We start from the raw sequence: 26,912 nt of genomic DNA, 5'->3' as shown, positions 1-26,912 counted from the left end.
CGCGCGAGGTATATCTACGATAGAAGGACGCTTGCATTTGCGGGTGTCGCCAACGTAAGATGACAGTAAGCTACCATGCATCATGGACGCGTCTGACAATGAAAAAACGGTCTACGGTGCTGACCATGATGGAGACCGCATGCCACAGAAACACCTGACCGTCAGCTTTCAAGATGTGAACATTCTAGTTCATGGGCAGGGCGAAGACTTTGCGCCGACTTTCACCTCTGTCGTTGCCAATTTGATTCCGACGCGTCAAAGTAATTCCAAACGAGTAGGTCTCTCACCATAACTTCGCGCATCAATATGTCGTGGTACGACGAGCCTGGCAATAACACCTACAAAGCATATTCTCCAAAATGTTACGGGCCAGGTGCGCCCTGGGGAAATGGTAAGATCTATTCGCGTTAGAAGATGCTTCTGGAAAGCGACTTATATTAACATGAGCCTATTTTTTTAAGCTCCTGGTGCTTGGACGACCTGGATCAGGTTGCACCTCTTTGCTGAAAGTCATTGCAAACCACGTACACGAATTCCCATATGTCAATGGGCAGGTTCGTTACGGAAACATTAGCCCCAAAGAAGCAAGACACTTTCGCCAGCACATTGTCATCAACACCGAAGGCGAGTTACATAAAGCAATCAATTAGCTTACAGCAGGCATCCAGTTCTGACAGTGACTACTAGAGGACATTCACTTCCCCACCTTGACTGTCGGTCAAACGATCAACTTCGCTACGGCAACGAAACTCCCCGGATCACGGCCAGGACGCACCAAGACCAAGAACGACTACCTCGCACATACCCAAGACAAAATTCTCTCAGATCTTGGAATCGCGCACACGAGGAACACGATTGTGGGAAATGAGTTCATGCGTGGTGTTTCTGGAGGTGAGAGAAAGCGAGTGTCACTAGCTGAGGTGTTGGCTACACAGGTATGTCTGGGCTACAACCCCTAGCCATATATTTGAAGCTCACAGGAATGGACAGGCTCCTCTGCAATGCTGGGACAACTCTACCAGAGGTCTGGACGCGAGTAATGCGCTTGATTTTGCGAAAGTCTTACGCCGCATGGCCGACGAAGAGCAGAAAACAATCATTGCGACGCTTTACCAGGCTGGCAATGGCATTTACGATCTCTTCGACAAGGTTCTCGTGCTTGCCGAGGGACGCGAGATATATTATGGGCTTGCTTCCGAGGCACGCCACTATTTTGAAAGCATGGGCTTTACTTTCCCTCCTGGCGCCAATGTAGCGGACTTTCTCACGGGCGTTGCAGTTCCCACAGAGAGGATGGTCACTCCTGGGTTTGAAGGCAAGGTTCCGAACACGGCCGAGGAGTTCGAAACACGGTACAAATCCAGCGCAACATTTGAAATGGCGATGCAAGAGATTCAATCAGTTTCAGAGGACGTTCTAGCGCGCGAAATTGCTAACCTAAAGGCCACCCGTGACTTGGAGAAGAATCGGACGGTGTCACTCTTGTCGCGTAACGAGAGTCCATACCATGTTTCCTTTTTCAGACAGGTGAATGCGTTGACCGTGCGGTATGCTTCTCAAAAACCCCAAACCCTCCAGCATTTCCGACGACTTAACCTGGGCCGTATTTAAACAGTCACTAACACTCGTGGGCTAAGTCAATTTCAGATCCTGTGGGGTGACCGGCAATCCAACATTCTTCAGCTGGTGTCAACAATCATCATGGCTTTAGTCACAGGTAGTCTGTTGTACAATATGCCCAACGACAGCCAGTCGATCTTTACACGGCCTGGTGCTCTATTTTTCCCCATTCTGCAATGGTCTCTGTACAAGATGGCCGAGACCGTTGCCTCCTTCACGGGACGCCCCATTCTTACAAGGCACAAGCACCTCGCTTTCAACAGACCCGCCGCATATGCCTTTACTTGTGTCATCACAGACATACCTCTCGTCTTCATAATGTATAGCCTCTTCGAGCTGGTATATTATTTTATGGTCGGCTTCCGCAACGATGCCGGGAACTTTTTCACTCTTTGGTTTGTCTTTTACTTGCATACCTTGTCATGCACTTCGTTGTATCGCTCTATCGGGGCGTGGTGCAGGCACTTCGGGTTGGCAAGCCAGGTCTCTGGCCTCGTAGCCATGATGACTATGGTTTATGCTGGTATGCATAACCTCTTCTTCTAGCTCGGATCTTTCGAGGACAGTCATACTGAAAATCGTCTTTCAAAGGCTATCTAATTCCAACGACAAGCATGCATCCATGGTTTCGCTGGATTGCATACATCAACCCGGCGAGCTATGCCTTCGAAGCTGTGATTGCAAGCGAAATGGGCCACCGCACTATGGAGTGTGTGTCGCCGCAACTCGTTCCCTTCGGACCATCTTACTCGAACGCACATGGATACCAGAGCTGCACCGTGCAGGGCTCTGATCCCGGTCAGTCTGTTATTCACGGAGATGACTACGTTGCGTACAGGTATCAAGCATATTCCAGCCACATATGGAGAAACGTGGGTATTCTCATTGGGTTCTGGCTGTTTTTCGCCTTCTCTACTGCCGTGGCTTTCGAAGTGAACCTTCACAGTGGCTCCGGATCCAGGGTTTTATACAACCGGGGACAGTATAAGAAGCAAAAAAGCAAAGAGAAAGATCCAGAGTTGGCTATCAATACAGTCAAGATCGACGGCCAACCAGAGCGCATCACATCAGGTGGCACGGTTTTCACATTCAAAAATATCAAGTACACTGTACGTCACGAGGGACAGGACAAATTGCTTCTCGACAGTGTCTCTGGATTTGTCAAACCTGGTCAACTAGTCGCACTGATGGGGAGCTCTGGTGCTGGAAAGACTACGCTTATGGACGTTCTCGCTCAGCGCAAAGATGCCGGTCGGGTCGAGGGTAGCATCATGGTTAACGGGAAACCCCAAGGTATTAGCTTCCAGCGGGCCACTGGATATTGCGAGCAAAACGATGTACACGAGCCAACTGCTACTGTTTTAGAGGCTCTTCTTTTTTCTGCTCGACTGCGGCAGCCCATGAGCGTCCCGGATCTCGAAAAACGGCAGCATGTCATCCAGATAATGGATCTGCTCGAACTAACCAGCATGCAGCACGCTATCATCGGCTCACCAGGTGAAGGACTGTCCATCGAACAGCGCAAACGGCTGACGCTTGCTGTCGAGTTGGTCGCTAAGCCGGCCTTGCTGTTTCTCGACGAGCCGACGTCTGGCCTCGATGGCCAGTCCGCGTACGAGATCTGCCGCTTCATGAGGAAGCTTTCAGCTTCGGGCCAAACGGTTATATGCACGATACACCAGCCATCAGCGACACTGTTTGAAAACTTCGACGTTCTCCTTCTACTAGCAAGGGGAGGCAAGACCACATATTTCGGTCCGACCGGTGTGAACTCATCCATAGTGCTGGACTACTTCTCCCACCGAGGAGCACCATGCGGAATCAACGTCAACCCGGCAGAGCACATTGTTGACGTTGTGCAAGGCCGCTTTGGAACGGAAAGTGACTGGCCACAAGAGTGGTTGCACTCTGACGAGTACAAGCAGACAATTGAGGAGCTTGACGCTCTAAACGACTCTTCAGCTGAGACGGATGAATCCAAAACTGGTGTCGCTGTACGTGCAGAGTTGGTAGAGGAGAACAATAGCGATTTTGCGACCACTCTACCGTACCAGATTGTTCTCGTCACGCAGAGACAGCTGGTTTCCTTATGGCGTAACCCAGACTACGCTTGGAACAAGATCAGTCTGCACATCACGAACGCTCTCTTCGGTGGCTTTACATTTTGGAAAATTGGAAACTCCTCCTTTGACCTGCAGCTACGGCTTATGGCTGTTTTCAACTTCGTTTTTGTCGCCCCTGGATGCATTAACCAAATGCAGCCTTTCTTCATCCGCAATCGGGACCTTTTTGAAACCCGTGAGAAGAAGTCTAAGGCGTACCATTGGCTCGCTTTTATTTCTGCGCAACTTTTGTCTGAAATCCCACTCCTGGTCGTGTGTGCAACCGTGTACTTTGCCGGATGGTACTTCACTGCTGGCTTACCAGTTGATGCCAGCCGATCTGGACAGGTGTATCTGCAGATGATCTGTAAGAGTTACTGACGTCTTGGATGCCCTTTGTGTATACATTTTAACAATTGTGTGACGCCTTAGTCTACGAATTTCTCTACACCTCTATCGGCCAGGTAAGCTTCAGCAGCTGCATATATTGTCTAGACGTCAAACTAACCCGACGACATGGAAGGCCATTGCCGCTTATTCGCCCAATGAATACTTTGCTTCCCTTGCAAACCCCCTGATTGTCGGTGCCGCATTGATCAACTTTTGTGGTGTTGTGGTTCCCTACTCGCTCATACCGACCTTTTGGCGGTATTGGCTGTATTGGATGGACCCTTTCACGTATCTCATTGATGGCCTCCTGGAGCCAGTTACGTGGGGTGTGGAAGTCGAGTGCACAGCCAGCGAGCTCACCACAGTGCCGTTGCCGCCGAACACGACCTGCGCCGACTACATATCTGAATTCCTGTCCGAGAACGCGGGATATGTGACCAACCCTGAAAACACGACATATTGTGATTATTGTCCTTACAAAAGTGGCTCCGATTACATGAGAAGCATGAACATCAACGAAAGTTACTATGGATGGAGAGATGTACGTTTACCCCTTATCTTTCCTCAGTATGTACTGTGCGATGTCTTTTACCTCGTGTTTTCTAACTCGACGATCAGGTCGGAATCACTGCATTATTCTGTGTAAGCTCCTATGCGCTCGTTTTCCTTATGATGAAGCTTAGAACGAAAGCGACCAAGACAGCAAGTTGAGCCTTTACGGTGGGACTTGAGAATTTGCAAGAGCAGTTCAAACGAAAGGTTACTGTAATTCCAATGAATACAGGAAACGCACGGGTTCTATAAGATAGAATAGAACGTATATATACTTTGTTACAGACCCAGTTAGGACCAAAAACCAAGCCTTTTTAGCTGAGTTATTCAAGCGAGCTTGAACTACAAGATTACCACGTCATTTGATATCTACAGTTCAGTCTGAGGTTATGTCCTAAGGACACATTGTAGTCCTTTTATGAAGTTTGAAATATTACAGCTAGAGTCTGCGAGATGCAATATAGCGTGGTCAGTAAACTTTGGCGCACTGTCTGCACCAACGACCTCAATTGCAACCCAGTCATGCGGCAATTCAGCTACGCACTGTTTATGTATAGAAAAAGACCAAGTGTATTGCGGACAAACATGGACAAGAATAAGTTCTACGTGCTTTGATGGCTCTTAATTTAGAAAGCAAAGTGTCAGGAGGGCTCTATCGCCGCTGAAAGGCTCAACAAAGATGAGATCGTGAGAGCCTCTGACGACAGTAACTTTGGATCGCCACTGGGGGCGGCTTCTCCTGCCGGATCGGATGGAATTATACTCCAGGTAGGATCCCATTGGAACAGCTCCAAGTCTTCAGCCATGGGGAAGTCAGCTGGCAATGGACTTTTGTCGAGACTGGAAATATCTGCACCCGGGTATCGGTAGTTCCATATCAATGGCCGATCCGAGAACAGCAGACTTTCAATCTCTTCAGTGATCGAGATGTCACCAAACACGGAAAACGGCCCCGGGACCTGAGACAATGCAGACTGGACCTTGTCAACAAGGGGATTTAGCCTATCTGCACAAGCAGTGGCCCCATGCCACCTCTGTCCTATCATCGTGATGACTTTTAGACACTGTGGAATGTACTCTCCCAGCATCTGCTGTGCCTGTCCTTTGAGTGGCTGCCAGTCGCGAGAAGACCAGCATGCTTCAAGCGCTATGAGGGCTGTCTCAAACAGAATATGTACGCCGTGCCACGGGTAGAAAAGCCTTCGCCGGCGCTGCTGTCCGAGATAGTCCTCAATTAGGACACGCGATGCCTCAAGCACAATACGGCGGTCCTCGGACGTCCGCAGTCTGAGGCGTGGTGTGGGTCGATGAATTCGGGCCCGGAGATGATGGAACTGAATGTGCTTAAACTCTAGCATGTTGTGACGGGTGAAACACTGCACCTCGGAATACCAGACTCTCAGCCGGGTCTCTATATCTTCGATCCAGCTGTCGATGGTCGCATGCCCAAAGTGGTTTAGGTCCTCCTCCAAATGGAGAACTCGATGGACTTCTGTTTCTAAATTGCGGTAATTTCGAATTTGACTAGCAGATGACCTTTTGACGGCTTCGTCACCATTCGGAAAAGTTATAGAGAGGTTGCCCGAGGGATCATTAACCTAAAAATAAGAATGAGCAGAGGGAACCGACGATATGATAATGGGAAGATGCGCACACTTGCTGTGATGACGTCCTCGGGAAATGATAATGGCAGTCGGAGGTTGGTGCAAAGAGACCGCTCCATTCCGTATGTGACCCAAAAAAGCTCCGTCCGCTGGCGAACCTGCTGGTCTGGCATTGTATCTGGGCATTTCCTAAACATGCCTAAATTTAGGACAATCCTGACAGCATTGGCTATGCATGTCCAATTATCTAGCCGCTCTGGACACATCTGTGCGTAATGGGCCAGAAGTAGTGAGATTTGGAGCGCCCTGATCTCGCTGTCGTCTTCCAATTGGTAAAGATGCGTTATGGCTGAGTTGTAAAACGACTCGGACGCCCTTCGTGCCTGTTCGTCGTCCTTCCATGTCAAGGTCATCGACGAGATGGCTAGCACTATGAATAAAACAAAATACTCGAGGTGATCCGGACCCGAAAGCAATGAAAATTCTCGTGCCATAAGTGGTTTCTTATCCCTGGCAACCTTGTCTTTGGCCCGTTTCACGATGCCTTCGAGCATCGGTGAAGATATGCAAGGGTACTGGGGCAGATGTGTACTGGCATAGTTTTCGACAATCCGCTCGATGGCCGAAGATGGTATACTGCTGAGGTCAATCACAGAATTGGATACATACTTTCTGGAACTGAGCAAGCCTTGGAGCCGCCCGTCTGTGGGCGACTGTGATTTCTCAGACGGGGCATACCCTCGGTCCCGAACAATGGCAAGTGGTGGACATGAGGGCTGGAAGATCAGGCCGGAGGATATCCTCGAGTGCAAATACGACGTGGAAGATGGGATGCTGACCGATATCGTAGCTCGGCCGATGATGGAGGCCATTGCGTTGGGGATATTCTGCGGCGCCTCGCGGAAAGCAAGCGTCTGTGCTTCCAGTTCCGCCACGCGAGCTTCGAGAGACCTGACCAGACTGCGGACCGAAAAAAAGTGAGTATATGTATACGTATAGATTGCGACAGAGCCGATGCACAATGTCCTACCTTCTTGGGACGGCCTCTCTTGTCGCAGAATCAAAGCCGACGCAATCGACATTTGCCAGTTTGCATGACGTGCAGCACGGAAACTTGAAGTCACACTAAGGCCCCATATCTATCAGCACACAGACGAACGAAAGTGCTAGACCGAAGCAGCGGTCTTTACCTTTGTCTTGCGCTTCCTGCAGCGCATGCAGACTTTCGTCGACCGGCGATGCGATCGCTGCATTTGGGGCCGAGGCGAACAGGATAACGTCGATAAAGGCGGGTACGATTGGAGACAAGCACTAGGACAACCAACCACAGTGCACAGTATTGAAATATTGCACGACAAGCGACCAGGTGATACTTTGCGCAGTGAGTTGCGCATAGCAGATGTGGACGAGATGGTCGGATATGGACGCGCTCAGATAAGAATGGGGCGGAAATCTCCGAACCTCGTGGGTCTGATGGCGTTATCCGGCATTGACGAAGCCTCTTCTGACACAATCTATTCTCAAGGTCCATCTACGGAAAAATCACCTCCTGCTTGAATTGGTCTGTATATCCAAGATGGTGGCCATTGGTATGCTCCAGACATGCACGCGCTGCCGGAACAGAAGAATAAAAGTAAGGTCTTCGTGAAGGCAAACTGAGAGAACTTGACAGCTGACACTGATCTGAAAGTGCGACTCATTGTTGCCGGCATGTGCTAGCTGTGCTAGAAGCGACTTTGAATGTACTTTTAGAGACTCTGCTCTTGGCGAAGATATCCCCAGAAGGTAAAGCACACATACAATGGCTCGCACCTATTCAGGGCCCACAGGCTGACATGCCTCAGTTATGTGAAGGCACTGAACGATAAGATTCAGGAGCTGACGTCCCAATTGGCATTACAGCCCCAAAGCCCAACATGGTAAAGACCTGCAGACTCGTCCAGCCTACATATATGCTTGCTGAAACGTCCATCCTAGCGCCGGAATTGCAGCACCCCCGGCCCATCATGTACTCTGCTCACCGTCCTACGTCTTGGTGGCCGGTCCAAGACAGGACGCATACCTCAACTCTTCGTTCCCATCGCGAATAACCGAGACTGTGTTCGAAGTCTTGTCGCAGTCTCATGCGGTCCCCGACTTATCTAGTGTGGTGGAAGATACCTTAAAGCCGGCAGACATTCCACTCGACCGATCTGTTCTAACTCCGAGCACAATTCGCTTTCTCCTAGCCCGATATAATCGGTGCATTAAGCCACAGTTCGATATTATTCCCGTGGAACTCCTAGGTCACAATGGTTTGAGTTTGAAGAAATTGCGCGGAATACAGAAATTTCAAATATTGATGGCTTGCGCCATTGCGGCCGCACGCGAAAGCTACAGGACCCCGAGCTGGAGAATATATGCCCAGATCTGCAGGGACTTAGCAAATGAGTTGATTGGCCCAATCATCTCTGCGGCTGGTGGAGATTCTTTGATGGCCACATTGCTGCTTCTCATTTATGAGCTCGCCGAACCTAGCAGAGGCTGTCTGTGGGAGCTGCTTGATGTTGCAGTTCGTACCTGTTTGCAGCTTGGCTGGCACCGGCCAACTCAGTCAGATGCGGTCCGGGGATCAGTGTCACAGGACTTCACAGGCGTCCCGGACGAGAGCATATGCGGCCCGGAAAGCATCAGCCTGCTGTCCGTGCTGAATAATATAAAGGGGTACGGTAATTAATCCCCTGCATGCAGTGCTATGGACCGGCTGCTTACATTGTTAGGTCGCTGCAAACTGTTTTCAATCGCCCAGACTTGCTGTATCGCTTTGATCTGCCAATTTCATCCCCGAGCAATTACATCTTGAAGGCATATATGGCACTATTCCAGTCCATTTACGAGCGCGGGCAGATGTCTGACAGCCCAGGCTGCCCCTTTGTAGGTGATATAGCAGCGTGCATGGACAGAGTTGAAAGCCTGACTTCCTCGCACCCTCTTGTGCAGGAGACCTGGCTTCTGTTTCTTCCGGTCTGTATCAAACATAAGCAGTGCATCCACTGCTTCCAAGAATCGGACGATCGTGGTGGCCGGGGCATGAGATCGCTTCGCCTACGTGTTTTGGATGCAGCATCCCGGTTGCTGGATAATGTGTATCAAATAACCAATGCGGGTGACGGTTTTATCCCCCCAATCCAGGCAAGCACAAGGGCTTTCATTTCTGGGTGCTCGATCGTAGTTGGCATCTCAAAAAATTGGACGACTTCACAGACACACGTCAGGGACCTCGTCAAGTGCACGGAAATACTGTCTCTGTTTGCATCGCATTGGGAGGGCGGACACAGCTACTTGAGCGTATGGAGGATAATGGTTGACCTCGTCAGTCAACGAGCATCATGATTTTTCACACACAGTATTCTGGTCGGAAGATAAGCCTTCTGTGGCAAGGACGCGGATAAAAGACACTGAGGGCAACCAAATCATTGCTATCAGGGGACTAGGACGATATCATACATGTCGGCGATGCGCTTTGGCCACAAGGCCATGTTGATGCCCATACGCACATAGCTTGTGGTGGAGAGCAAAAGTTAAAAGCGAAGTCGCTAGAACAGAGACCGGTACAGCGTATCTTTCTTTTCAGGCGAACTGACGGATCACGTGTTGACCCCAAGTGGGGCATCTTTGCCCTTTTCTAGCTTTCTGCGAATTATTAGCAGAAAGAAGAACTCTCTGAAAATACAAGACTATTTTACACTTCGTTGTTTTAACACGAACAAGCGGGTGGGCTGCTTACAGGAGTAGGCTAGTTAGTTGAAGGCGGTGATTAACTCGCCGGACTCTAGGGTCCCGAGCCGCTTAAAAGGCCTGCAACGGAAGCATGGTCTTTGTCACCATCCTGCAGCGAGGACCAATTATGGAGGTTTCATCGTAAGCCAGTGATCTCCGAAGAGAGAGATGGAGAGGGAGAACTGAGGACATCAACGAGACATCAATACCACATATCGGACCCCGGCGGGGGGGCTTTCTAAGAAGGCACAAGGCCTATATTACGGAGAACTGAATAGCTGGTGCGTGTTCTTTGTTCGTCGGCATGCAGAGGTAAAACGCCAAGAAACTAAGACCAGCGCTACACGGCAGTCGTCCAGCTCTGTGGGTCCACTAATCCGGGAGACTTATGTAGGCCTCCGCCCCCCGCAATCGAGCACCGCTATAATAAAGTAAGATATTGTACGGAGTACTCCGTAAGATACTGAAAATGGATTATACATGTAGGGGACGTGATGATAGGTTGTTTTTGTCTGCTTATTTCCCAGAATCCCATCTGCTCCGGAAGGGGGATCTTGTTCATCCTAGCCTTTTTCTCAATCACGTGCCTCCATGACTAATATTCCGGGTATCTCCCTCTCATCGATACGGAAGTTACCTACAGAGTACGGAGTACGGAGTATTGGAAACCTTTTTCGAAAGGCACCGAAAATTGGGGTTAGGCTTTGAATATCAGTCCTAGAGCTGCGGTCGATCAAAGACAGACAATATTGACAGTATTGAAAAGCTCGCGACCAGCAAGTGATAAAGCCCTGCGAATCTACCGTGATACAAACTTTTAGCTCGAGAGACCATCCAACATGTCGTATTTTGATTTAGATTGATAAACCATTGTGTGTATTGGACTAAATTCCGAATAGGGGACTCGATACAGAGCTCAATTTCTGCGACAACTTGACCGTGAAACCCATTGCCTTTTTGACTCTACATTCCCAATTCTCGAAATAGTATCCTGCTAGCTTTCTCTTCCCAACACCGTTCTTCCTGTTATTCAAGTTCTAGCAGAAATATAACAATTCTGCGGAAAAATATGTCTTTCCAATGTAAACCTTATGCTGCTGGTGTTCAACATGATACAGTGTTCCCAGCTCACAGCTCCAGACCTTCAGTTATCTCGCCATGCATCAGCAAGCTTCTCGACACTGCCATCTATGCAGTTCACGGTGAACTCGCCATCGGTAGCGTCATTAAGAACAGCGTCGACGTTGCACTTGTTCTTGGCGAACCACCGATTTCGAGACTTGACGATGAAGTCGACGTGGGCGTTGCCCTCGTTGTCATAGATGCACTCGAACTTTTCGAGGTTGCACGACTTGAGGTGTTTCTTGAAGGTGTTCCCGGGAACGACGTCGCGAGGATGGCTATACTTTGACCCCTGAGGTATGCGTGCATAGTACTGCGTGCCTTTTCCATCGGAAGAGGCCATCTTGACGCAAGCGCCATTGTGGACTATGTGGGAACTCGTGGCGGAGCTAATAAGGGCGGCGAGCGCGGCAAAAACCGCGAAGAAGCGAGGTAGGAGCATTGTGATGATTTTTGTTGGTTTCTCTGCTGATGGTTCCGAGCCTCGCTCTATTTTGATCAGGCCGTATCTGGAATGGTAATTTATTTCTGAACAATTGTAGGTAAAGGGTAGTATGAGAGCGAGCTGAGACAGAACAGAAACAGGTGGGTATTTATACCCGTAATGAATATACAAATTCAAGAGTCGCCGATTTGCCTCCTATGTGTGACGTTCTTAGAATCTGTGCTCATGGACGCTTTCATATTCATTATATAATCACATCTCCGAAGGGCAGAACTTGAGTTCGGAGGCGATTCATCAATCCAGTCCCCACCTCCTTCGAGTTTTTTCTCCTAATGTAATAAATAAGATTCATGGAGAAGTAATTTACTACTAGACTGAGGGAATTGACGTGCTTTATTCCTTTGACTTACACGGGGAATACTTATTCGGGAAATCACCATACTACGATTGGCTGCCTCGGAATTGAGCTCACCAGTTTCTTTTTTGATAGGTTCAGTAATAGCAGGGGCGATTATGCTTTCTTCGCTCCAGCTTACTTAGCTTAACTTGAATACTGTAACTCTCGTGGGAAGTTTTTCTATATGGATTACAAACCGTGGCTTAAGCCCACTAGATTTATGGAACCAATGTAAAGAATATGTGTGGTAGCTGGCCAAAATGTCGCGCAGTAGATTGAGAATCCTACTACGTCCTTAATAGATCTGTAAACAAAATTTTAGGAGTACGGAGTACATCTCCTGCCTAAGCCTTATCGCAACAGGTGCTTGCTAGCTTAGACTGGCCATCAATGTCTGAGGGTACATCTAGAGCCGGGTTGCTGACGAAGAAGTCTGATGGAATGATCTGTACCTTGAGCATTTCCACCGGCCTGTCTGTGGTCAGCCGCCTTCGTATACAAAACATCACAAGTCAGGAGATAGCGGGCGAGAATCTTACATGACAGGCCAGTCTTCGACGCGTGGATTATGGGTTAGGCCAAACACACTCCACAAAACAATGTCCTCATCTAACACATTCTCGTTACGCGCTGCTGCGTCTGCCACGCCACCGACCTCCCGCCGGCTCTGCAGGGTATAACGTCCACCTGCGTACAGCTCATAATCGCGATAGCGAGTGACCCATAAGTGATGGCGGGCAAACAAGGCGCGCTGAGACTGAATGCTGTCAGGGTGGGCCAGCAGTAGCTGCGTAGGTGGGGCCAGGACTTTGTAGGAGACAGGTCGGCCGCTGACAGGGTTGATGCGACTCCGATTCTGAATTTTGAAGACACGGTGGCGGGTAGGCTCCAGATCGAGAGAGGTCGAGGTGGAGATGGGTGTCTGGCAGACCTCGTAGTAGTTGCCGTTGGGGTTGGTGGCCGGGTTAGAGGCGACAGCGGGTAAGCTCTCCTCCTGCACGAGTGTATTGTTGTGGCCATCCACAGCCGGATCGATACGAAGGCAGAACATGTGCTGGTGATTCTGGGCCAGGGCACCTGGACTTACGATATTTCCCCAGTTAGGCGGGGCAGCCCCAGCGTCAATGTTGACAACCGACACGACACCAGTGGCGCGGGCCTCGACTTCAATACCGGCGGCCTGATCAAACTTGAATGCGAAGATGTACTCGTAGTTCGCAAGGGTGATGATAAATTGGACGACAAGTTCACGGCGACGAGTGGATACAGCACGTCCGGTGCGCCAATTCGTGTGCTTCCATCCAATGCCGTTGTCCTGTTCGTGCAGGCAGATAACATTCTTGGTGGCCACAGCCGTGCCGTCGGCCTTTGTCAGGACGCCATCAAAGTACTACGACATTAGTCAGCCATATGCACATCTCAGCTAACGCTTGAGAAAACTCACCTTTATTACACCAAGGCAGTCACAGCCCAGTGTGAGATTGTTCACCGCGTGACCCAGGCCGCCGTCGCCGAAATCAAACGCTTGCTTTCGATGATAAGGGGGCCGCGGGTCACCATATGGGACCGTCTGTGCCGGTTGTTAGCAGGCTACACAAGAGGCGCATCAAGGACACACACCATATCACTTATGCTTAGCCGGTACATGACATCTCGGCCATCGTAGCTGATGTCGTGTAGGACGGCGCCCTCGCGCGGGTTAAATGAGAGCCGCATCCGCCACTTCTGCCACTGGACCAGATTATCGCCAGATATCGCAAAACTTGGCCCTTCAGATTGTACTACAGTCAAAGGCTTCACATCCTTGCGTGTACCACCGGGCAGAAGCTCTGGCACATATTCAGCTGGCCGACAATGGTCGAGGATGCGGGCTGTCTTGCTCGTCTTGCCCGTCAAGAGATCGCCCTTGCCGCCGGTGGCCGGTTCGTCCACACGCACAAGCTCACGCTTGTTGGCGTCCACAATAGGGATCAGGGGAATGGGATATGCATAGAAATTGACGTCGGGATTGCCGCTGCGAGTGTCACGCCCAAAGCACAGGCCCTGGAAAAGACGGGCGGGGCCATCGGTTAGGTCAGGGCCCCCGTAAGGCCAGGGCTCAATGACAACGTCAAAACCCTCTGGCAGCTTGATGGCCTTGAGCTTCTCCTGAAAAAGCGTCGAGTTTTTGATTGTGGTGACTACAGTTTCAAACTCGAAGCTAGAAGTAGGAGTAAGCCGCAGTGTGCGGAAGAATGCAACATGCAAAATGCAGAACGGAGCTATCTTACATGCTCAGATTGGCATGGTACTCTGTGTCGACGATCTTGTGGGTGGTACGCTTGTGCAAGCGCAGATCGACAACCGACTCATGGTACTCTGGCACCTTGGAACCACCTATCACATCATAGCAGACTTCAGCCAGCCGTGGTGGTCTTGGTGTACTTGGTGTTAGTTTTCCCGCGTGCTCGATCTGCAAGAATGGCACGGTCTTTGCCTTGGGCGGCTCAAGCAAGTAGATGGTACGGAAGTCGATGACAGTGTTTGGATGCAGACTGAGAACAATTTCGCGTGCTTGGTTGGTCTCCTCGATGCTGAGGGCAGATAGTGGATGGGGGAGAGGGGACGCCATAGTGTGCGGTGGCTGCTGCTGGGGAGTGGTATTTGGCTGTGGTTCAAGCTTTTCAGAGGAAAGTGGAAGGTGGAAGACCTTGTATTTAACCACGGCTTGTCTCAATCAATGTCGGTTCGGAAGTACAACAAGACATAATAGGAAGCGGCGATCCATGGATAGACTTGCCTTACCGGTGTTGATCGGCGTGACGTAAATTGCGCGCTCCCGATAACGTTCGGAATGAAGTTTTGCCAATTCCGAAGCAGTAAAACGCGGCGGGTCTGGAGCTGTAACACCAGGACGATCATTCTCCAGCTACAAAACGCCTAAGAGGAGAGGTCGGCAATTCGGTGATGGTTTACTGCTGGGTCGTATTATCTTACGTAGAAGCGCAGCTACGACAATATTAGATACAATTCAAGCAAGCAACAATACAAACGCAAAAACGAGCACAAAGTCACCAAGTCGTCAATTAAATCAGCCACTGGAATCGCTGCGAGATGCCGCCTCCTTCTCCGACGAGCGGCCCGTCCGCGAAGACGTCTGCATGCAGCCCCTCATCCAACTGCTGTCCTTGCCCGAATATATCAAAGAGCGTGAGGAGATCTGTGTCGACTTGAAACATGTCGGGGACTGGCCCACCGAAGGTGTCATCGTACAGCGAGTCGCCCATCTGCATGTATGGGTCAGCAGCATTCCACATTTGAAGGCGACCAGCAGCGTCGCCAGCGATGACAGCCGTTGAAGTGTTATGTGCCTCGACATATTGGACAGGCGCCACCGCCTCTGTGCCTTCCGTTGCTGCCGTTGCCACAGATGTCGCCGCCGAGGGTGCTCTCGACGCTGATGTGGCCATCACCGCCTTCTGGCCGTCCTCGTGCAGGCCAAGACGCCGCAAGGCTGGCAGCAGTCCGCGGATACTACGCCAGAGCCGGCGGCTAACAGTCCTGTCGTGTGAGAAGCAGCGAATGAGCGCGACGGCATCGCCAAAGCTGCGGCGACAGGGCTCTGTGAAGATGCGCGGCGCGTGACACACGGCCAGAAAGAGAACGGCCAGAGCACTAAGCAAGAAGTAATTGAAAGCGCGCTGCTGCCGAGCATAGATGTCAGTCGTCTCATTCAGGTGAAACAGCACCTGGATACTGTCCATGGCGATGTCGACGACCAGCCAGGCGCCATGCGGATCAGCCTCAATGGCCGTTGGGCTGCGCAGACGGTGGCGATGCAGCAGGATGCGAAGGCTGTTTGCCCTGAGGTATAGCAGCGTACGCAGGCGATGAAGCACGTGTGGCTGGACACGTGGCGCCAGGCCTAGCCGCGGATGCCGCAGTTGCAGCTCCGCTGGAATTTGGGCCAGCCACTCCTGCACGCGCAGGTCCAACAAGGCCACCTGGTCATCCTGCAGCAGCTGCCGCGGGCCTAAACCTCCAGCGCCGCCAGTACTATGCAGCACCGGAATGGCATCCCACAGCTGCGAGCATAGCCGGCCGTAGCCTACCATGGATTGAAGGTATGGCAAGTCGAGGCCCTGCAGAGGCAGAGGGGGATGTAAGCATGCACATACTGTATTAGTAAGCAGTGAACTAACGTACCGGCTCTGGAAGCTCTGGATCGAGGTCGCGATCGCGGAGCGCGAAGGGCAAACTGATGCCAATGCTCCAGCGGCGGTCGAGTACGTAGACGCACCAGAAGACACGTGTAGCCAGCTGGCGGGCGTTGGACGACTTATAGTTTTCCAGTAGGCTCTGCTTCCTGTGCAGACCCATCTCCAGCATTTCGTGGGCAGCTACGCTGATGGCTCTCCATGCGAGAAGGTCCTGGTCAATGTGGAAGTAGTATATGCTCTGCGCAAGGTCAGCCAAGGATACAGAATCAGACCATATAGAGAAGTGGACGGTCATACCAAAACGGCCAGCAGCTGCACTTCCTTCATGTCTGGTTCGGGGCTGGCGATGCACGACACATTCCGCTCGACGGGGCTCACGAGCATCTCGCTGACGGTATTGCGGCCGCGGGCCTCGAGAACGACGGCCGTGGCGATGACAACACGGGCCAAGGCAGCATCGCCGGCGCCTGCAGATGCACGTGTATCGGGCAGCAAAACGCTCTCCTGCTGACGCAGACAGCGCAGGACGTCGTCGCGGATTGCCTGCGGCTGTGCAGCCAGGTCGGCCACGTCGATGCATGGGAACACTGAGTTTACGTCTTCGTCGTACACGCCGAGCAGCCGCACAATCTCGTCGGTAGTCCAGCGAAGATGGGGATGGAAGCTGCCACCGGCGCTGGCCTCTGCCGTTGCAGCTGCAGCTGCAGTCGCTGTCTCTGTGGGTGTTGAGGGCACCGGTGACTGGCTGCAACTGTGTGCTACCGCCTCTCCGTCACTATCGCTACTGACAAGGGGGATGCCCATGCGATGAAGGGCCCGTTCGCCAACCTGGAAGTCGAAGTCGGGCCTCGTCGGCCCCATAAACTTTGGCTTCCGGCGCAACCCTGGTGCTTGCGTGTTTGGCGAGTCGGCAAACGCCCTGCCATGAGATGGCGATGACACGTTCTTGACGACGTCATTGCTGCCGCTGTAGACGCTCTGTTGCAATTCGTGCACTGCCCCTGCCAAATCACCGACCTGGCGTCGCAGCCCCGCCAGCTCGCTCAGCAGAAGTCTCAGTTGGTCGTTGTTGCTAGCGGAGGTGGTGAGACTCTGTTAGCAAAGCAGAGATACAGCCCAATAGCCGGGTGGCATGATCGAGATACGTACCTGTTCTCAGTCTTTTCTCGCCCGGCCTGCCGAGACGGTGCGTCAAATACGCACAGAAGTTCGGCCCCGGCGCACCGCTGACAGCTGCCGCCGTCTTGGCTCGGCACACATCTGAGCTTCCTTTTCTTGCACAGATTACTATAGCGGGGTTGAGGCACATTAGCCCAGGCTACATTACCATCGCCTGTATGTATTCTTGCTCGTGGGCTTACCATGCAGCCGAGGTGTATTTTCCCCGCTTCGCCCGTGAAGTGTCTTCGGATGGGGTCGGTCGCTTTTCCGACCGGGAATCAGTGGTGCATTCATCCATGTCGCTGGTATAACATATGACGACAACAGTGGTGGAAGTGCATTCCGCCCGTCGAACAGAGGCCCATTCGATTTTTCGTATTGACTCGGGTGAGATTCCGAAATCCCGATTGCTTCCCTCCACATTTCCCCGCTTTGAGTATGTAAGATAAGATACAATACTCCTTACTCCGTACTCGCAGGAGTGGCTGTTTGAGAGACTGGGCCGTGCTGATAATTCCTCTTGTTTTGCCAATAAACGGAAACGTAATCCGGATACATCGGCGACCAGTTTTCGTAGCCCAATAAGTATTGCCGTCATTGAATCAAATACTATGGGAAGTCTGGGTATGATGGGTACTGCTTTCCGCCTCGCGTCGGTCAGCAGCTTCATGATTATCAGCCGGGCCAGTCTCGCTCGCTACCTCCGAATGTCGCCTACAGCATTGACCATGGTTGAGATCATTTCTGTCATGAACCTGCTCGCACTCTTCACATTGAAAAATTGTCGTCGCGGCTGTGCCACAGTGCCACTGCGCATCAATGGCCAGTAAATGCGGCACTTGCTGCTATTTGTCTTTGTCGAGCCCCGAACCTTCGTTGCTAAGACAATTTTGCATTGTAAGTAAGATACATCTACAACCCTAGGACAGCCTAATCATAAGAAGGCGCACCGTGTGGGAAAAGATCTAGCGGATCTTGTGCCGACTGGGGAGAAAGTTTCAGTCTATACGGAGTAGTCCTCGAGAGATGTGCATTCGTATGTATTAATGCGGGCAGACCCCGGAAGAGGGACGCCAAAACAAGCATAATCTTACATGAAGAAAAGTTCATAGAAGTTACTTCGCAAATCTGAAAAAAGAAAAAGATGTCAAGACAATAAGGGAAAGAAGCCATTGCCCCCCAGATAAGAGGTGGACCGAAGAGGTACAAGAGCTGCAGGTCAAAGTAGCCCAGAACCCTGTTCCCCAAGACGCTCCGAAAAAAAAACCGACCGGAAAACCTACACAACCACCTCATCCTCATCTGGGCCCTCCAGGCTTGTCCTTCTTGCCGCTTCCGTCACGCAGCTGACTTTGTGCCCGTCCTCACTCAAAACCTCCATTCCATCTCCATAATCAGCCGAAGATGCATCCTTGCCCTTGGCATCGGCATCGGTATAGCCATTGACACTACTGCCATTGGCATTGGTATTGCCATTGCCGCTCTCCTGTTCGTCTTTCTCAGCATCTGTGTTCGTCAAGAAGCGGAGCCGTTCAAATGGCCACAGACCACTCACGGTTGTTCCGCCACTTCCACCACTGCTGCTTTCTGTCGTATTATTTGAGGAGGGCGGGTGTACGGCTAGAGGTTTGAATAGCACTGTGTCGGGGTCGCTATCCAAATAAAGACCGCCGGATGTGGCGCCATTTCCGGAGCTGCTGCCAGCGGCATCGCTCTGGCTGCCCTTGTTCTCGCTATTACCGCTGCCTTCGACCTTTTCTCTGCCACCGATATCATCTTTCGCCGACACCTCAGCCATAGCAAAGTCGCCAAACTCTTCGTCGTCGTCGTCGTCATTGTTTCTGCCAACATTGCTCCTGGCTTCGTTGGGACCAATGTGGTCGCTGTCTTCGTCGGAGCTGCTGTCACGACCGTCGCCAAATTTTTCGCTCTTGTTCACACCACTGCTAGCTGCATTTCGATCGCCCCGTACCATGGACCGCCACCAACTGCCGCGATTCCAGCCAAGCCCCGTCCGGCCACCGCCACGACCACCGTTCAAGGCCGTATCCGCATCGTCATCTTCTTCGTCGTCTTCGTCGTCTTCGTCGTCGTCTTCGTCGTCTTCGTCATCTTCGTCGTCGGCAAAAGGGTTTCGCAGTCTCTCGCCCGACGAGCCAGAAAGAGCAGTCCCCGTAAGTAATTGGGAACCGGACCGGCCAAAGCCAGAGTCCCCGCCATTATCATCATCTTCACATCCTTCGTGTCCGTCCTGAGCTGCTGCTGCCTCGGCGTTCCGCTTGCTCATGGCCAGCCGCGCGGCTAGTTGCAGGCGTGCTCTTGAAGGCGGGATGTTCAATGGAGGTGGCGGAGGTGGCGGTGGCGGAATGGCCGGGGGTATCAGAGAGGACGATGCATTCAGTGAGTCAGTATAGGCTCGGAACTGTTCAGCGTTAGCAAGCTTAACACACTATCTCCCCAGTTATGCTTTAGAGGGGAGCGCGAAAAAACAGAGGTCCCTCAAGAGGCAGGAGCGTCGACAACATTAAATGGAAGAAGCAATTGGTAAGGTGGCAGCGAAGAGCAGACATGCGATTGTCGAATGGCCTTAAGTGCCGTCAGGCGAAAATCAACCCATAATATTGTAGTCATGGTGTGACCCATGACGCTCTCCAATATGCAGTAATCCTTGAAGAGAGAGGTACAGCTGTATGGTTGATACGAAGCTGCACCCCAGAATCGACTTCGATTTCTCATTTCGTTCAAGCGTCTTTCAGGCAAAGAACACATGCCGGTTGCTTAATTAAGCCAAATCCATGGGCCCAGATGACCGATTGACCTAGACAGGATAGTACCGAAAACTGACACCTTTGTTTATCGCTGAAATGTTCTGCTCAATGCCTTTGGCACAGATCCGCATCAACATTAACAGGTAAAAGTCAAGTTATTTCACAGTCCTCGTTCACACTCCGTGCTGTCGGCGAAAACAATAGACAACACTGTTTTCAACCTTTGAGCAATGTGTGCCACTTCGAGCTTACTGATGCTGCTGCTAGGGGCTGCATGACCACAACACACTTGAAGCGCATCGTAGTCCTTGTCTGCGATAACGTCTTCAAAGCTATCATCGGAACTGCTGAAAGCAGGCTTCAATGCGCTAAAGCCGGCATGTGCAACGCCCACTTGGTCCAGAGACCACTGGTCTCATAGATTTCTGTACCGATACGCCCTTCAGTTCTGCTTTCGCAAATTAACTGACGTCTCCGTCACTACCATAAGCTCCGCCAAATATAATGTCGACATCAATGTTGACTTGGCCTTCCTCGTCATCTTTGCAGTCGTCACCAGTGTGCACGAAATTGCCAGTGCTGTTTTCAATAACCGCAGAACGCCGGTTGGCCTGTGTTGTCGCATCCTCTGTTTTGTGCGCCCCCGCAAAGTGATATAAAAATGGACCGGGAAGGGAACAACTAACCTCGTCATTGATGTCCTCATCATTGTCGTCGTTGTCATCTTCGTCTTCATCACTCGAGCTATGGAAACCGGACGATATTCCAGCGCTGATCGAAAAAGGTCCGAGGCCTCCGTCAGCCTCGCCCTGGAAATCGAGGCTTCCGTTCAGCCCAGCGTCAGCCAATGCTGATGACGTGTTTTGGGTATTGCCCATCCCAAACGACGAGCCCAACCCGCTAAGACCGACGGCAGCCAATCCGGCAGTACCCGCTTGGTTGCCCATAGACACATCTGGACGAACACCACCGAGGATTGCATTGTCCCTCTCGCGTGTCTCCGCTAGCGGGCCCTCGACATAATTGATCCAATCTTGAGACATGACCTTTTCCAACACTACCTCAGAGAGAAGCTCCGGGGGGTGACGTTCCGTGAATTTGACGACTTCCTCCGCGATCAGTGTTAGGTGGCCCATGTAACCCATGCGGGTTCTTGTGGAGACCTGGGACTTCTCAGACGCAAGCTGCCCGTTTATTATTTGGGTGGTCACGTCTGCAGACTCAAAAAGAGAAATTGCCAGATTCGGGTTGAACCCGCGATCCATCGGGCCATTGAAAACTTGCTGGACCACGTCATACACGACATTGTGAAGAAAGTTGTTCCAGGGATACGAGAAAAAGAAAGACTTGTGATGTTAGTCACGCACAATGAAAACGAAGGAAGCCACGGATCTATATGGAGGGAGAAGATAGCTCACAAGTATGGTAGGAACCACACGGTGCTCAACAAACTGAATCTTCAGCAGGTCGCCTACTACTGGCTCGTCCGCAGTGGCATTCACGGTCGAGAGTTTTGAGCTTGCTTCGACTGGTCGAGGAGCCACAACAATAGATTCATTTCCGGCGTCGCGTTCGTTTTCTTCGGCTGCCCTTTTCTCTGTCGCGTCGGTAGTAGACACTGCATTTGCTTTACTCTCGCCGGCATTTTTGCTGGCTTCATGCGCGGGTTCTGTGGAATACGGCATAAGCTCGTTCAAGGGCGCAGTCGGGGCTTGGTTGTCTTCTTGCAAAGTCTCTTTCGCGACAACCTCTTCTGCCTGTTCTAGGACAATACCCTCCTCAGAAATTATGGTCTTGGCAAGCTGCTCACGCAGTTCTGATATTGGACTGGACGAACGCTGTGCTGTCGAGTGAAAAGATTCAGACAAACTGGAGATTGTAGGAGTGAAAACGATGCCCGCGTCGGATTCATCGCCCTTGTCTGCATCGGACATTGTTTTTGCGCCTTTGCCCAATGCTGGCTCTGTCGCTTCCGTAACAAAATCATCGGAGCTGACAGTTGCGTCGTCGATGCTTTCATTGTCCACTGTCGACGGAGTGGATGAAGACTCTGAATCTTTTGACACCTCTGGGTCGCTGAACTGGGATAAGACCTTCTTCTTGGTGGGCGAGAGAGGTGCTACAACAAGGTCTGGCTCATCAAAGTGCGGCAATTCAAGCTCTGGCAATTTGTCGTCCCGTGTGTTCAATCGGGGGGAACTGAGAGGCTCATCGACAAAATCATCGTCATCTTTCTCAAAGAGAGATGAAGTCGATGGCCTAGGACCTGTTAAGGGGAGAACGTTGTATTGCTGTTTCTCGTTCTCGCCCATGTCGGCGGTATGTGTGACTTCTTCGAACCCGTCCTCGTCAGAGGCTGACACATTCATTATTTCGAGGCGACGCCCCTCTTCGGCAGCGGGTGCATGGGGCACACGCATGGTAAGAAGATCGGTGCCTGGCGCAATCGCATCCTCGCCCCGATTTGGAGCTAATTTGCCTTCACTCCGCAGACGCTTGCGCTCGGCATCGCGAACAGCAATGACAGTCTCGGAGCCAAACTCGTTCAACAAGCCCATGTTGCTGCAATGGAGAAGTTCGGCCATCAGTTCGCAGGTCTTGAATCGGTCAAAACCAAGCGGTTCAATCTTGACATTGAAGGTAGAGTTGAGGCGAGTCTTCTGGGCAGGCGCATTGTTCATCAACTGCATAAAGTTTGGTACATTCTCCGCAAACATCCGTAGCAAGGTGCCGAGATAAATGGGGTCTCGGCTTGAGGGAATCGAGTTGGCTTCGGTGCCAACATCCGGATCATAGTCAGAGTTGTTTTTTCGGATGACCTCGATGATAATTCCCACGCCGACGGTCAATGCATTGCCGCCACCGAGCATATAATTGATTAGTTCGTCAATGCATGGGTGGGAAACTAGCTGCCGGGTGAGCTCGTTTGGCCCGATGCATGTCTGCTCGTTCTGAGTGGCGTTGGCAGAGACCGTGATGATGGCTTTGATGAAGTCTCCAGCTGATGTTTGTGTTGCCCAGCTGTTCTTAGGACTAAGAAAGGAGAGAAGAGTTGGCATCACGTCTTGCGTATAAAGCCACTAAATAGATGTAGATCAGTATTTGTCACACTTCTCAGGCGCAAACTGTTCGATAATGACACTTCTACGTACCTCAACAATGCCAGGGCTTCCTTCCGGACGATCCAGAGTTATGATCTTCAGTAGTAGGTCCATGATCATGGGGCAGTCGACGTGTCGCAACATATCCTGCACTGCGCCATCCATAGACTTTAAAAATACCACCATATCGTCAACCTTCTTGTCGAAAAGGGACTCGTTGACCTTGGTAAAATAACTAGCTTGTAGTGGATCAAGCAAAGCCGGCTGCTTGATATACTGCCAAAACTTGTGCAGCAGGTCGCGGTTTGAGGGATCCATCACAGTCTCACATATGGACCAGTTATCGCAAGACAGAATCTCGCAAGAGACATACGCATACCGGTTACGTTTCGTTTCAGCCTCATCATCATCTCGGCCGCCATCAGTCAGTGAGGAGGATGCCCGTGGACGGTTAAACGGTAAAAGACGGGGCCGCCCTCGTTCATTGCTTGCATCGTCGCTAGCGCCAGCGGAGTCGTCCTTCGTATCATCGCCAATAGGCACGGCAGCAGGCTCAGCCTTAGGAGCGACAACGAACTCTAGAAGACGCTCTAAAACCTCGCGCTTCCGGAGATAATCGAGAAGTTTGCCATTGCGGGCTTTGATGTCGCCCAGCAAATCATTCTCGTCCAACAGATCTTCAAGAGCAAACTGCGGTCGATCAAGAATAGAGTCAATGGGCGATATGCTGGCGTAGCCGCCAAATTTCCAGAACATTTTGGAGGGGTGCTTATGGATCCTCAACACCACGCGCCGGTCAAGAGACACAGAGCGCTGGCAGAGGGCACGGGTTGCAAAGGGATAAAGGTCGTCGCCTCAGCTTTCCCACATTCGAGAAAGTTCTGCCCAGGCTCGATGGGGACAGCAAGCAAATTCTTTACAGTCAGCAGAAAACTTGTATTGTGATTTTGTGTTGCAGTTGAGGTCCAGTGTTGTATACTCGTCTATTCGCTTCGACAAGAGTTAGGAAGAAAAAACGACGTACGACAGCTGACGCTGAAGTGGCGTGGCCCAGCTGTATCGGTTTTTGGATGCTGAATAAATGCGGACAGAGTCCGATTGAATGGAACAGGGGTATCTTGAGAGTCTGGAGTGCAAAACAGGTAGACGTCAGCGTGAGAATGTGTAGGAGTTCAGGTCAGTTATAAATTTGTGGTGATTTTGCTCTGCGGCTTGTATTGCAACAAAAATCCGCTCATTTATGAGACCGATAGAATGGTACCAGGAGAGCGACACCGATCATTTGTGCCGAATTGTACTCCAGTTGACTGCCGTTTTTCCGCCATCAGACGAGCTCGATCAAAAGGAGGGGAAGGACGCAATGATTGGTGTGGGCCGGCAACAGATAAGTCGATTACTGAGGGGCGAGTATATCGAAGGAGGCGGGCTGTGTGCCAGTCGGTGACGAAGCAGTGACACGCAGAGTTATATTGAAGATGCGTCTGTCGGGGTGTAATGTTGTGTCTCAGGTTTGGCTTCTGGCGGGGGGGAGATGGACGCGGATAAATTGACTCGGGCGCACGTTCGAGGCAATGGTCGCGAGATGCGGAGTAAAGGGTAAGACCGTTCCCCGGATACGCGCATAGAGCACCACACATTGCATCATCTCAGTGCGCTGGGGTGGTACTGGCAATCTGAAGGCGAAGAGGCGGACGATAGGGAGACGGGCAAGAGGGGAGAAGCCGAGATAATTACTCACAAAAGTGCCAGCCTTGGCGGAGAAAATGAAAGGAATCCGGTATGAACCGGAGATAAATTGCAGAATGCGGTACTGGTACACAATTTCGAAAGCGCCGTGGGAGATCGTGGGCGGTGTCGAGGGAGGAGAACAAGTTGAATGGGAAATGAAGGGTTTGTTTGGTGGTTTCGTCGCGTTGTTGAAGAAATACGGCCCCAAAATCCGAAGGTCAATGAGGGAAAGAGTGGCCCGGGAAGGTGCGCACGCACACGGGAATGACGCCTGGACGCTTCCCAGGGTCCAGGCGGTTTTCGGCACTGTCTGTGGAGCCCGCGACACTGTGTAGGGCATTGGACCGGGGTATGGATAACCAAGAACAGCATGGCAATGGGCTCCAAAAACAGGTACGAATACGACATCGCGGGGCTCACTCCTCTTTATTCGCCAGGCATCTCTGATCTGATGTCGCACTTATGTACTGCGCACGGCCGACTACGATATACGGAGTATTTTCCGTGGCTTTCTGACGACGCGACTTGCAGGGCCGTGTATATACTCCGTACATACTCTGTACTCCCACGAAGTACGGAGTACAGTTCCACTAGACTGTTTACCAAGTGGGTTGAGGTACTTTGTCAGCACCTGTCGCGGGCGTTATGGCAACACTCAACACCTGAGGCTGTGCCGGAAGTCCTGCGCACAAGGAGCAAACCTGGCCTCGTGGCAGTCCACCTCTCAAGGCCGGAAATAATTACTAGTCCACCCGGCAACCTAGCTTGGGCTTCGTAAATTAGTCGGACAATCGCTCAGCTCAGCTCATTCTAATAGATAAATTACTCACTGAGTACGGAGTATAACAATATATTATTTTTGGACATGGAAGGACAATACGGCTTTAGCAGGCTTTTTATCAGTCAAACCAGTGAAAATGTGGAGTACGACGTCGCCACGGCAATCGCGGCGCAGTGTTCCCATTTGTGCTGTAATCAGCTGCACTCAAAAGATAAACATACAGTGGGGTCCCAAAAATATCGAAAAAGTGATCGCGCATTTTCGCGTCCTCCATTAATTAAAAACCTACACCCATTCTTAAAAAGGCCATAAATCGACGAAAAGATGCTCAATCTAAACGAAACTGGTAGCATTTTGACGGCCAATAGGACGGCTAAAGGCTAGTTAAGTCTGGTAGCACGCGCAGTCGCCTTTAGTGCTGTAGCCGGCGGTGCGTCGCAGTTAGCCGTTGCATGCGCATTTAGCGTTAGTTCTGCTACTATCTATACTACGAATAATCGCTTTACAGCTATACATGGCTTTGCTAATAGGTCTGGCCGCGGTAGGCTAAGGATTCTTAGCTATTTAAATACACGATACCTTATTTAACAAACAAAACGAGAGCCCTAAATTATATATAATAAGCTAGTAAAAAGAGTGTTTGCTTAGCTGTTTACTTCTACTATACAGCGCGCTTTTCATAAATAAAATATATAAAAATAGAAAGCTTTAAAAAAGAATACCTTTTACTATAGCAAATGTAAAGGATTAGCTTAGTTTTATACATAACTAGATTAAAAACAATAAAGAATTACTTTTAATATTATAACGCCGCCCCAGGAAGGGGACCGACGCAGGCTACGCGCAAGCCGTACGCAGTATGCGCACAGCGTATTAGATGCACATCGTGAACTAGAAGCGGTGCTGGTGGCGCAGGCTGCGTGGCGCAGTCTGCGCACAGGCCACAGCACGTGCTAGCGCACGGGCCAAGTAGAAACGGGGTCGCGCCTGTCCTGCGCACTTGGTGCGCCAGAGGTGCGCCTACGATAAAGAGCGCCTCCCGCACTCCCTTAGAGTGTAGAAGGCAAGAATTAGCTATTGAATATACGGCTGCTCCCTCCTGTTAAGAAGATACCTCCTTGCCTGCCTGACTTACCTGGCCTACCTAAGTACACCTTTAACAATTCCTAATTCTTTTACTATT

At 51.1% G+C, this 26,912-nt stretch overlaps 6 protein-coding genes across 6 annotated transcripts; 1 reads left to right on the top strand and 5 right to left on the bottom strand.

The window, feature by feature from the left end:
* Positions 1 to 82: 82 nt before the first annotated feature.
* On the top strand, positions 83 to 4,823 carry CMQ_4617 (ABC multidrug transporter; the record flags this gene model as incomplete). The annotated part of the gene is made up of 7 exons (XM_014312773.1): positions 83 to 260; positions 688 to 935; positions 991 to 1,547; positions 2,234 to 4,089; positions 4,155 to 4,186; positions 4,246 to 4,653; positions 4,731 to 4,823. 7 exons carry the CDS (start codon positions 83 to 85, stop codon positions 4,821 to 4,823), a joined length of 3,372 nt encoding a protein of 1,123 aa, XP_014168248.1.
* A 6,348-nt stretch (positions 4,824 to 11,171) lies between these two features.
* Positions 11,172 to 11,591, bottom strand: CMQ_4252 (uncharacterized protein; the record flags this gene model as incomplete). Its single annotated transcript, XM_014312408.1, has 1 exon — positions 11,172 to 11,591. The coding sequence occupies one exon, from the start codon at positions 11,589 to 11,591 to the stop codon at positions 11,172 to 11,174; it is 420 nt and encodes a 139-aa protein (XP_014167883.1).
* Positions 11,592 to 12,335: 744 nt separating this feature from the next.
* CMQ_4855 (copper amine oxidase) lies at positions 12,336 to 14,602 on the bottom strand (the record flags this gene model as incomplete). Its single annotated transcript, XM_014313011.1, has 5 exons — positions 12,336 to 12,462; positions 12,531 to 13,381; positions 13,436 to 13,561; positions 13,612 to 14,191; positions 14,262 to 14,602. 5 exons carry the CDS (start codon positions 14,600 to 14,602, stop codon positions 12,336 to 12,338), a joined length of 2,025 nt encoding a protein of 674 aa, XP_014168486.1.
* Positions 14,603 to 15,056: 454 nt separating this feature from the next.
* CMQ_4323 (fungal specific transcription factor domain containing protein) lies at positions 15,057 to 17,649 on the bottom strand (the record flags this gene model as incomplete). Its single annotated transcript, XM_014312479.1, has 5 exons — positions 15,057 to 16,112; positions 16,177 to 16,428; positions 16,488 to 17,262; positions 17,340 to 17,477; positions 17,552 to 17,649. The coding sequence occupies 5 exons, from the start codon at positions 17,647 to 17,649 to the stop codon at positions 15,057 to 15,059; spliced, it is 2,319 nt and encodes a 772-aa protein (XP_014167954.1).
* Positions 17,650 to 18,630: 981 nt separating this feature from the next.
* Positions 18,631 to 19,326, bottom strand: CMQ_4903 (uncharacterized protein; the record flags this gene model as incomplete). The annotated part of the gene is made up of 1 exon (XM_014313059.1): positions 18,631 to 19,326. The coding sequence occupies one exon, from the start codon at positions 19,324 to 19,326 to the stop codon at positions 18,631 to 18,633; it is 696 nt and encodes a 231-aa protein (XP_014168534.1).
* A 1,254-nt stretch (positions 19,327 to 20,580) lies between these two features.
* On the bottom strand, positions 20,581 to 23,976 carry CMQ_4784 (sit4-associated protein; the record flags this gene model as incomplete). Its single annotated transcript, XM_014312940.1, has 4 exons — positions 20,581 to 20,698; positions 20,879 to 21,465; positions 21,538 to 23,199; positions 23,272 to 23,976. The coding sequence occupies 4 exons, from the start codon at positions 23,974 to 23,976 to the stop codon at positions 20,581 to 20,583; spliced, it is 3,072 nt and encodes a 1,023-aa protein (XP_014168415.1).
* Positions 23,977 to 26,912: the final 2,936 nt, after the last annotated feature.

Source organism: Grosmannia clavigera (assembly GCF_000143105.1).
Source record: "Grosmannia clavigera kw1407 unplaced genomic scaffold GCSC_97, whole genome shotgun sequence".
Classification (NCBI taxonomy): domain Eukaryota; kingdom Fungi; phylum Ascomycota; class Sordariomycetes; order Ophiostomatales; family Ophiostomataceae; genus Leptographium; species Leptographium clavigerum.
Note: the sequence above shows the minus strand (reverse complement) of the source record. Positions and strands in the feature narration are given on the sequence as shown.